Here is a 12,053-nt window from a genome sequence, read left to right as displayed (position 1 = left end):
AATGACGCCTCTGTTTGCATTGAATTGTCTATACACTGTTTATATCGTCTCTGTCGGGTGGAAACCTCATATCTCCAAAACTGTTACTTTTCAGGATTTAAATTCAGAAATGAGCAAAAGTAGCAGATCTACAAGCTCGAAACGCATCGCTTTGCGCCGCGTTTCGAGCTTGTAGATCTGCTACTTTTGATGCCTTTGTGTGATTCTGTATAGTATGACCGAGGAGGGGCGTTAATTTACGAAACACAACAAGTTAGAATATGGAGATGAGAGGTTTCTGCCTGACAGCGACCATATATTATATGGAACACTTTTGGCTTTGATTGAATGCCTCACTCTGTCAACCTAACCCCCCCCCCCCTCCCTCTCTCTCTCTCTCTCTCTCTCTCTCTCTCTCTCTCTCTCTCTCTCTCTCTCTCTCTCTCTCTCTCGTACCTCCATTGTCCTTCCCCTCATTATTTCTGGGCAGGAACACATCCCTCCATATGATGTGGTGCCCTCCATGAGGCCGGTGGTTCTCGTGGGACCCTCGCTGAAGGGCTATGAGGTCAGCCTCTCCCCCTCTCCCCCTCATTCTCCTCCAGCAGACCTACAACCCCCTCCCCCCCCACACACCTTCAAAAATATCCTCTCCTGTCAGATGGAGGACACCTTGTATGTCGAAAATAATTTACTTCACTTGTCAGGAGATGGGGAAAAAAAGAACCTGTGTTCCATTGTAGTAATTACAGCTAATCTACAAGCTCACAACGCGTTGCATTGTTTAGAAAAATAATAACAATGATCCCGCGATTTTGTAACCCTTTTTCACCCGGTGCCAATTTTCTAAGTGATCCTGGGCACTACACTCCCCTCACCAGCCTAGGGAGCCCAGGGCCGAGCTCATGCCTCCTTCAATGCATGAGAGCCAACTGACCTTCTTATCACCTGACAGGGGGGAGTTTCCCCGGTAGGACGTCGCGCGTGGAAGGAACACGTTATTCCAACCAGTTCCCTTCCCCTCCATCAGGCGCCCCGGCTGTCATGGGGGAGGCGTTATAGCGACCAGGATTACTACATGTTTTTGTGAGGGTATTAACTACCCTAGGAGACACAGGGAGAACACGCGTTGCATTGTGGCGCGTTGTGAGCTTGTATATTGGATATTTTCGCACTCTTGAGCATTAATATACAAAAAAATATGCAAAGTTCAAATACGGTTCAGATACAAGGTAGAAACCATGCTGCTCCACCTATGGAGATACAAGGTTTCTACCCGACAGCAACTATATTATTCTGGACACTGCTGCATTGTCAACAAATAATAATGAGTTACACTCAAGCATGAAATGGTTTTGGTTAATTTGTTCTGCTATATTTATTCTCTTTGTTTGTTCCCTGGACATGATGTCATGAAGTATGTGACAGTATTTAGTAAATACTGTCACATACTTCATGACATCATGTACTGTAAGTACTGTATGTGACAGTATTTACAGTATGTGACAGTATTTGCTGTATGTGACAGTATTTACAGTACTGTATGTGACAGTATTTACAGTATGTGACAGTATTTACAGTACTGTATGTGACAGTATTTACAGTATGTGACAGTATTTGCTGTATGTGACAGTATTTACAGTACTGTATGTGACAGTATTTACAGTATGTGACAGTATTTGCTGTATGTGACAGTATTTACAGTATGTGACAGTATTTACAGTACTGTATGTGACAGTATTTACAGTATGTGACAGTATTTGCTGTATGTGACATCTCTTCACCCTGCTACACAGGTGACAGATATGATGCAGAAAGCACTCTTTGATTTCCTCAAGCACAGATTTGAAGGAAGGTCAGTAAATACGGTTACAGATTGTCAACCTTCTTTTCTTTTAATTGAAAATGTCATACCTTACCCTTACGGTTTACACGGAACAATGTAACACATCGACAAGAGTGACTGTGTTTTATGTTCCACAGCTTTTTTTTCTATCTCTCACACAGTGGTGGAAAGTAACTAAGTACATTTACTTAAGTACTGTACTTAAGTACAATTTTGAGGTATTTGTACTTTACTTGAGTATTTCCAATTTCCAATACTTTTACTTCTACTCCACTACATCTCAGAGGCAAATATTGTACTTTTATTCCACTACATTTACTTGAAAACTTTAGTTACTAGTTACTTTTCAGATATAAACTATGATATAATAAAACATACTTTAACCACTTTAGCCCTATTTTATACCTAGGCTATTTGAAAATAGCCGATCTACAAGCTCACAACGCGTCGCATCGCGACGCGTTGTGAGCTTGTAGATCTGCTATTTTCAAATATTTAGTACTTTTACTTTTGGTACTTTAAGTACATTTTGATGCCAATACTTTTGTACTTTTACTCAAGTAATTATTTTATTCTGGACTTTTACTTGTAACAGAGTATTTTTATATTGGTACTTTTACTTAAGTAAAGAATTTGAGTACTTTTTCCACCACTGCTCTCACATTGGTAATTTTCGGACTTTTTTTCAGGATCTCAATCACCCGTGTGACAGCAGACCTGTCTCTCGCCAAGAGATCCGTTCTCAACAAAAGACCCATGATGGAGAGATCCAACACTCGCTCCAGCCTAGGTAACACCTGCGTAAAAACGTCATTGAAATGGCTTTTATTGCTAAAGATTTTTCTAAGTTTAGCTCAGAAACAGGGGGTGTGCTTTTGGTTGACCAATCACAGTGTCAGCCGACAGTCTCGTCCCCTCCGGGCTATGGGATCTCTATCGGAGGGCACAGCACAGCTGTGGTAGGCAGAGAGACAGAGTGAGAGGAAAGCAATGCTATAGCGGCACTTTTATGCATTGCATTGCTTATTCATACATACATACATGTATACATATTTCAATGTACTGTTTAGTTTGAAACGAGTAATGCCGTCATCTTGACTTGAGATAAAGAAAGTAGCAGCCCAAGATTAGCACAGATTGGGACTTTAATACCTAGCAAAACCTTTCAGTCATGAGATTTCTTTTTTTATCCATGAAAATAGCTCACATAAGCAAGTCTATTCTCTAAACCAGTGGTTCTCAAACATTTTCGGGCCAAGGACCCCCACATTTTTGGGCGGTGAAACCGCCCCTATATGTGAGGTTTGGATATTTGCACACCAAATCCTGCGCTGTGATTGGCCACAAATGTACCCCCTAACCCTGCACCGTGATTGGCCAATCACAGTCTATTCAGGACTGTGATTGGCTAGGGAAACATGACACATGTGCATAGTCCTATAAATAGGACCATAACTTAAAAAAAACCATAAATGTGTTTTTTTTAAGTTATGGTTTCTTCCATCACTTCTTCCATCACTTCTTCCATCACTTCTTCCATCACTTCTTCCATCACTGTGATGACCACTGTGACCACACCGCCCACTTCACACTGGGTGTGATTTTTGGGCGGTGAAACCGCCCCTATAAGTGAGGTTTGGATATTTGTACAACAAATCCTGCACTGTGATTGGCCAAAAATGTACCCCGCCTAACCCTGCACCGTGATTGGCCAATCACAGTCTATTCAGGACTGTGATTGGCCAGTGTCACATGACACATGTGCATAATCCTATATAAGAAACCATAACTTTAAAAAAAACATAAATTGGTTTTTTTAAAGTTATGGTTTCTTCCATCATAAAGAGTGTTTCAATAAATGTATTTATTTTTTGTACATGATTGGTTGACTCCATTCAGTATAGAGCGTCGCAGTTCCCGCCCACTTCCTGTTTTTTTTGGTGCCGGAAGAAAAAACTCAATGCATTTTTCCATTGACATTTCCAAAAATATTTATATCTATTAATTTAAGCCTCGAATCAAGCCATCATGAGATGACATGAATCATGACCATAAAACGTTTTTTTCTGTGATTTTTTTTTATTTTATATTTAATTATATGATATACTATATTTAATAAATACCCTTTGTTTTGCCGTTTTCAAAAAAGAAAAATCACAGAATCAAACGTTTTATGGTCATGATTCATGTCATGTCATGATGGCTTGATTCGAGGCTTAAATTAATAGATATAAATATTTTTGGAAATGTCAATGGAAAAATGCATTGAGTTTTTTCTTCCGGCACCAAAAAAAACAGGAAGTGGGCGGGAACTGCGACGCTCTATTGTGATTAGCTAGCAAGACACCGCCCACTTCACACAGGGTGTGATTTTTTTTTTACATTTAAAAAATAGCAGATATACAATGTTATTATGTTGTTAACAAATGTAGCTGCACTTTGAGAAGCACTGCTCTAAACACCCCAATTTTGTCTCGTCCCCCCCCCCCCCTTGTGGTTTGGTGTGTGCAATGCAGCGGAGGTCCAGAGTGAGATTGAGAGGATCTTTGAGCTGGCCAAGACTCTGCAGCTGGTGGTGCTGGATGCAGACACCATCAATCACCCGTCACAGCTGGCCAAAACCTCCCTAGCACCCATCGTTGTCTACGTCAAGGTCTCCTCACCAAAGGTACAGTATGTAGGACAGTGTGCTTCTCAGAGTATGTTAATACAATATAACTACCGTAGTACATGTGCAGTAGCTGGAGGTTGTGTCCCCTCTCAACCATTGGACTGTGTTTTTTTCTATCGATTAGTCAACCCTTGGAGACTTGAATTCATGGATGTTTTTTAGTTTTTGTCGCATTCCTAAGCCAATAATTTGACAGGAGACACAAAGAGTCTCCTTTGTGTCTCCTACCGGAACTGGTGCCTACCGGTCCGCTGGTCATCAAATTATTGGCTTAGGGAATGTGACAAAAACAAAAACATATCCATGGACTGACTAATAGATAGGAAACAATATTTTTGTTGGGTGAACTATCCCTTTAAAGCTTGTAAGCAGACAGCACACAGGACTCTAGATTTACTGTAGTTTTGGACATGTTGTTGCACCTACCTCCTTCCGCCAGGAGAGGGAGACAATGGACATAAAATGTACATGCCGGTAGCTTGAACTCTTGTCATTGTGTACCTTTTGACCCATGATGCTTTGCTTTTGTTTGTTTTTCTCAGGTGCTCCAGAGACTCATCAAGTCCAGGGGGAAGTCACAGAGCAAACACCTGAACGTGCAGCTGATGGCTGCGGACAAGCTGTCTCAGTGTCCCCCTGTGAGTCTCCAACCAGACATTGTGATGCTATGTTAAAGGGCAAGATCACTTCGGTAGAGGTTTGGGTTGTGTAGTTACCTTGCCATGATGTAACAACAAAGGTGCACAAGAAATCAAAAATAATTTCTCTATTGACTAGAAATTTATCTTCTCAAATTATGCTCCTCATTGACTTACATTGTAAGTGAAGATGCTCTGGAGGAGCTCTTTTAAGCCTGTAAATGAATGCAAACAAAGCTGATTCTGACGATATAGAACATCACCAAACCCAGTAGCCTACTGTTCAACTTCCTATTGATTTTGCTATTTTTATTAGGAAGAAAACCCGGACTGGATCCGCGGATCCGGATCCGGTTCTTCAAATAGTAAAGAAAACTATAAATAAGATAAAACAGTACTGAGTTTGGTGATGTTCTACAGTATATTGTCAGAATCAGCTTTGTCCACGTATAATTATCAATTTCTAGTCAATGGAGAAATTATTTTTTGATTTCTTGCCCACCTTTGGAGTTACATCATTGCAAGGTAAACACAACCCAAACCTCTACCACCTTCAACTAATTTTCCCCAGAACTCACTTTGAGAACCAATGATTTATAGGATATGTTTGATGTAATTTATAGGATATATTCGATGTAATTTATATGATATGTTTTGTGTCATTTATATGATATGTTTGATGTCATTTATAGGATATGTTTTGTCATTTATAGGATATGTTTTGTGTCATTTATAGGATATGTTTGATGTCATTTTGGACGAGAACCAACTGGAGGACGCGTGTGAACATTTGACTGAGTATCTGGAGGTGTACTGGCGTGCCACTCACCTGCCTGGCACCTCCCCTCTCAACCCCCTATTGGAGCAGCACCTGATGACCCCGCCCTCTGTGGTCTCCAGCCTACAGGTGAGTTTCCCTGCATAGGCAGCATGAAAGGCACAGAGGTGAAGGGACGCCCAAAATAGAAAGTTGACTTTGTGATGTGAACAATAGAGGGATAGGCCTGATTTATACTTATAGTTGTGCGCCAGTGTCTTGCTCACTGTGAGCTTGTACTTCTGCTATTTTCGGTGTGAGACACCACTGGCGTGCAACTAAGTATAAATCAGGGATAAGTCACTACAGCTGTACGCTGTATGAATCAGATACAGTGGTTCTCAAACTGTGGGTCGGGACCGAGCTGCCTCAACTGCTAATTCCAAGTGCTTGTCAGGGTGGGGGGTCCCCAGTTCAAATATGATTACTTTGGGGGGGTCCTCAGTTCAAATGTGATGATTTTGGGGGGTCCTCAGTTCAAATGTGATTATTTTGGGGGGTCCCCGGTTCAAATGAAACCTGAAAAGGTTGAGAGCCACTGCTGTAGAAGTTCCTATTTTTTGAATGTGCTGTGCTGTGCGTCACATGTCCTGACCGGGGGTCGTGGGGTCGTGTCCCATCTCAGATTGTCACTTCCTGTGTCGTTACTTTGTATCTGCCTCCCCAGTATGTATGTCTGACTGTCTCCTCACTCATCCGTTGCTTAACGTTTTTGCAGTTTTCTGAAACACAGGAATTAATTGAATGATCGCGTACAAAACGGGGTGAGTAGTAGGGTTTATATAATATGCATTCTCCACCCCTAAACCCACCCCCCCCCCCAACCCCCCAACCCCTTTACACCACCTCTCAACTCCACCTGGAGCCGCCGGAACCACAAACAGCGGGATGGATCAGTGAATGAAAACGTATTTGTCATTCACTCTGTAGAATCCCTGTCATATTAAATGATAACTGTGCTTTTATATCTCCTTCAGTGCATCCCGTTTTTCCTTTGCCCTAGTTTGACGTTCCTTCCGGTGAATTGTTCACTGCTCGTCTTACAAACAGCTTTCCTTGGGACAAAATTCACAAAGCGGTTTCATCTCAGGAGGGACACGTTGTCTTCTGTGAAATCTTATATATATATATATGTTTTTTTTTACTTCAGTTAACTTACTGTACTTTTGACTAGATGTCCCTATTTTTTGGACACTCAAAACTTGTACAAAACTGTTATAGCATATAATAGTGATGGCAGAAAATAGCCGATCTACAAGCATGTGAGCTTTTAGATCGGCTATTTCCGCATAACGCTGTCATTCGACAGTGTATAAAATAGCTCTTAAGTGGTTAATATATTACAGATATTATCACTAGTGCAGTATTTGGAAGATGAGAATACATTGATTTTGCTGTCTTGTAACAGCGTAATTATATGTAATTTTCAACAATCAGAGATCCTCTGCTTGAAATAGAATTTGAGCCTCTATACCAAGCATGCTTTGTGAATGTGGCACCCTTTCACAGTGGCATGTACCGCAATCTGGAATGGAAGCGCTCGCTAACGGCAAGCACTAATAACCAAGAGATGTAATGAATGCCTAAACAACATCACCTTCTTAAATTTGTGGGGAATTTAAGATTTTTTTTTGTTGGAACTATAATGCACAGTTTATACAATATAAGCTAAGCTTAAAGGGCAAGACCACTTTGGTGAGGTTTGGGTTGTGTAGTTACCCTGCCATGATGTAACTCCAAAGGCGGACTAGAAATCAAAAATAATGAATACATTGATTAGAAATTGATCATTCAAAATATGCTCCCAGTCCTCATTGACTTACAGTACATTGTACGGTGAAACAGCTTTCAACGTCCCTCTTTTAGCACGTAAACGAACGCAAACAAAGAACATCACAAAACCCTGTAGTTTTTTAAATATATAAAATGTCAACTTCCTGTTGATTTTGCTATTTTTATTAGGAAGAAAACCCGGATATTCAAAATGTAAAATCAACAGGAAGATGACATTTTTATATTAAAAAAAAGGAAAACTGTTTTTTTTTTTACGATGTTCTATATCTGTCCAAAATATTAATGAAATGAAAAGTTTTTAGAGCAAAACAACACTGCCTCATTTAAGTTGGTATGGTGACTTTATACATGTCAGATACTTACAGGGTAAAGGGTGTTCAATAGCACTGATTTATATAAATACATTTAAAAAAGTTGAAAAATGGAGATTCTGCCCGACAGCAACGATATTTTGAATGATCCATTTCTAATCACTGGAGCAACCATTTTTTATTTCTTGCCCACCTTTAGAGTTACATCATGGTGAAGCTACCTTCACAACCCAAACCTCTACCAAAGTGGTCTAGCCCTTTAAAGGGATAGTTCACCTTTTTTATCAATTACACACCCCATGAAGCCTTGAATTCATGGAGATTTTTAGTTTTTGACGCATTCCTAAGCCAATAATTTGATGACCGGCGGAAAGATGCTTATGCTAAGTTAACACTTTGAGTCTCCTACCGGAGCCGCCACCGATCATTAAATGATTGGCTTAGGAATGCGACAAAAACAATGAATTTAAGTCTCCATGGGGTGAGTAATCGATAGGAAAAAAGTATTTTTGGGGGGTGAACTATCCCTTTAAGGTACAGTATGGCGGAGATGATAATATCAACGCACTCGCATTTTGTCTCCAAGATCAGACTACCCCCCCCCCCCCCCGCCCCCCCATCCATTGAAGTGTCTCACCCACATCTCCTGTGTTCATAGCGTGTTTACTAGCATTATGTACGTTACACTGGCTTTGGGAAGAGAAGCCATCTTGTCTTTGCTGTCCATAAAGCTGTCACCACCAGAGGGCACTGTCCTCCTTTCTTAGACTCAGCTTTCTTCTTTTTTCCCCCGCCCCTCTCTCTCTCTCTCTCTCTCTTCCATCGATCGCCCACGCCACCGACCCTCCGATGATACCAGAACAAGAAACTGGGGGGTGAGGAAGAGGAGCCGGGGGAGGAGCTGGGGGAGGAGCCGGGGGACGAGGCCCGCTCCCCATTGGAGCAGGACAGCCTGATGCCGTCTGACGAGGCCAGTGACTCTGTCGCGTCTCGCCACGGCGGCGGGCGCTGCAGGGGGCGGAGCCCGCGCCTGGAGGAGGAGGATGACGAAGACGAGGAGGAAGACGGGGAGGAAGAGGAGGAAGGGGAGGAGGAGGAGGAGGAGTACGCGTCCCCCTGCCACGACCCCCACACCTACAGGGACATGTACCCTCCTCCGCACCACCGTGAGCTCCAAGGCCACGCCCCCCACCACAGCGCCAACGGCCACGAGGAGTCGCAGGACCGGCTGCTGCTGCAGCAGCAGCGCGGCGGCGGCGGCGGCGGTGGTGACGACGAGGCAGCGCAGCGAGGACACAACCAGAGGAACAACAACCGCCGCCAACACAGCCGGCCCTGGTCCCGAGATAACCTCTGAACCTGACCTTTAACCTCTGAAACCTGACCCCTAACCTTTGAACCTGGCCCCAAGATAACCTCTGAACCCCGAGATAACCTCTGAACCTGACTCCTAATCTGGCCCGAGATAACCTCTGAATCTGACCCCAAGATAACCTCTGAACCCTCTCTGTGCGACCCATCAACGCTGATGAGCCCTAGATGGACCCAGACATGCACCCAGCACCCCCACCCCCCTCTGGCCCTCAAGGAAACCCCTGATGATGCACCCAGACAGCCCCCACCCCCCGGCCCCGAAGCAACCCCTGATGATGCACCCAGACAACCCCCGGCCCCGAGGGAACCCCTGTTGATGCACCCAGACAGCGCCACCCCCGGCCCCTGAGGCAACCTCTGATGATGCACCCAGACAGCAGCCACCCCCCCCGGCCCCTGAGGCAACCCCCTAATGATGCATCCAGACAGCAGCTCCCCCCCACACACACGACCCCGAAACAACCCCTGATGATGCACCCAGACGCGGCCCAGAGGAAACCCCTGATGATGCACCCAGAGACCGCTGCTGGCCTCCAGATGAGCATTGTCACTAAAACTCCCTCCTCCTTCGAGAATGAGCAACCAAAACCAAACGTAGCACCGCCTCCCAAGAAACAACCCTGTGATGTATTAGAAAACGCCCGCTTCACCCTCCTGCCTCCTTCCCCCCTTACTGGCCTAAAACTTTATCAACACAGTCAAATCCTCCGGGTCAGTTTTACTCTGAGACGTATATGCAGGTCCGTTTGGTTCCATTTGTATGCTCTCTGAGTGAAATTTCACACTCTGGATTTTTTTCTGTGAAGTCACACTTGGCCCAATTTATAAAGTACACAAAGAAAAGTCTATTTTTTAGAAGAAAGCGGTCACTATCCTTTATAACCACGATCTTCCATACGCCCCCGTTGTACCCTGTGTAAACCCAGGGGGATGTCATGGGTCATTCAGTGTTAAACGGTGAACAGGGCTACCAGCCGTACGCAAATTCTAACTTTAGCTGCTTTTCCTAAGGTTTCTCTAATTGTAGGATGTCTAAATATACGTACTGGCCTTAAAAATTCCTAAGACTTTTAAGTATCTTTACTATTGCATGTGTATGAGTATGATTATTTTAAGACTATTTGCACATATATGTCACAAACCGAATGATCTATTATGGATTATCGATAGTTAGTCTCGTGTAGACTCGCCCGGACGATCGGAGATCGCTGCCTACCAATGTGTCTGGGGAAAGTAGAATTCAACGTAGGGGCTATGGAGCGGCAGAGAAAAGCCCTGCAAGCAAACCTACGCCACTGCTTTGAAAACCGATTCTCATACCGTCCCAAGCAGAAGGTCCACCTTAAAGTCTCAGCATTGGTTTTGCAATGCAGTTCTTTTTTTTTTAATATCTCTGTTGTTTCCAGACATTTTTAGCCCCCGACATTGAATTTAGATGTTACCAGATGTGTTGGTAGGCAGCAGTTAGGATGAGCATACATTCAGAGGACAGATTTCACGTATGAGCAAAATGTACGGTGACAAATATACCCCAAAGAACCGGTGACTAAATTATCATTATTATCTCCGATCGTTTGGCTACGCAAGACTAAACAAAAGTAGGAATGTCTACTATTGAGTCCATTATGGGATATAGTAATGCATCTAGTGTATATATATACATATATACAGTATATATATATAAATGGAATGGGCACCTGGTTTCACATAATTGCTCTTTATATGTTCGGTTGATTTTGTTAGTATGGACTTCATGGTTTCACAGAAATGTTGCCATGTTTTTGGTCAAGATAGTTTGTACTCACAAAATCATCAATGTTATCTGGGGGAGATACAGCTGTGATTGAGTCTATAAATCGCCATTGTTGTCGGGCAGAAACCTTGTATCTCCATGTTTCATCTTTTTCTTCATAAATCGATGCCCTGTTTTAGACTTTGTCCTATGATAGTGGCACGGCAAAAGCAACGCAAATAGCAGGTCTACAAGCTCACGGTCACCACAGTGAGCTTGTAGATCCCATAGATGCCGCTATTCTCACTATTTTTGAAACCTTTAAAACATAATTTTAAAAAAAGGAATAGTTTTGGACATACAAGGTTTCCGTCCGACAGCAACGAAATGTTAAGTTAACCACTTAAACCCCGGCGTCTGTATTGTTGGGAAAAGCTTTCGCAGAAAATAGCCGGAAATAGCAGATTATAACTAAGGCTTCATCACTGTCCTTAGCTGCGGGGATAGTGAAATGCAGCGCGCCTCAGCCAAGACCCGTAAAAGACGCGTTGTGATTGGCCAGTAGTCAAAAACAGGGTTGGATTATGGAGGGGTTGGGATCAGCAGTCAAATGCCCAGCGAGGAACGCCACCAAAAACCAGTTAAAGAATTAGGGTTTTGGGACGTATTAGAATGTGACGCCCCCACCGTCCCCTCTGGGGGGCGGAGTCCTTGTTTTCTCGTTTTTGCATTCAGCCAATCGCAAGGCGGCAGGGCGGGGCTTGGTACGAATTTCCCTGTAGAACAATATCACGCTCCTTAGCTTGTCGATCGGCTATTTTCAAAGAAATCTTTCCCTCACAAAAACAGAGCCCTGAGGGACTCCTGTCAACCATAATAGGGTTTAAGTGG

General features: G+C 43.3%; 1 protein-coding gene across 1 annotated transcript in view; it reads left to right on the top strand.

Annotated features, from left to right (window-relative positions):
• LOC308096211 (voltage-dependent L-type calcium channel subunit beta-3-like) overlaps positions 1-9,456 on the top strand; it is a gene marked incomplete at its 5' end in the record, with an annotated part of 34,654 nt that extends 25,198 nt beyond the window's left edge. The window contains 7 exons of the mRNA XM_080443546.1: positions 470-547; positions 1,776-1,834; positions 2,515-2,615; positions 4,342-4,493; positions 5,039-5,134; positions 5,871-6,041; positions 8,916-9,456. Of these exons, the coding sequence (XP_080299672.1) occupies positions 470-547; positions 1,776-1,834; positions 2,515-2,615; positions 4,342-4,493; positions 5,039-5,134; positions 5,871-6,041; positions 8,916-9,413 (1,155 nt within the window). The 3' untranslated portion in view covers positions 9,414-9,456. The remainder of the gene's footprint in view (positions 1-469; positions 548-1,775; positions 1,835-2,514; positions 2,616-4,341; positions 4,494-5,038; positions 5,135-5,870; positions 6,042-8,915) is intronic.
• Between the last annotated feature and the right edge of the window lie 2,597 nt (positions 9,457-12,053).

Source organism: Gymnoscopelus braueri (assembly GCF_963280865.1).
Source record: "Gymnoscopelus braueri genome assembly, chromosome: 12".
In the NCBI taxonomy this organism is placed as follows: domain Eukaryota; kingdom Metazoa; phylum Chordata; class Actinopteri; order Myctophiformes; family Myctophidae; genus Gymnoscopelus; species Gymnoscopelus braueri.
This window is presented reverse-complemented; position numbering and strand designations above follow the sequence as displayed.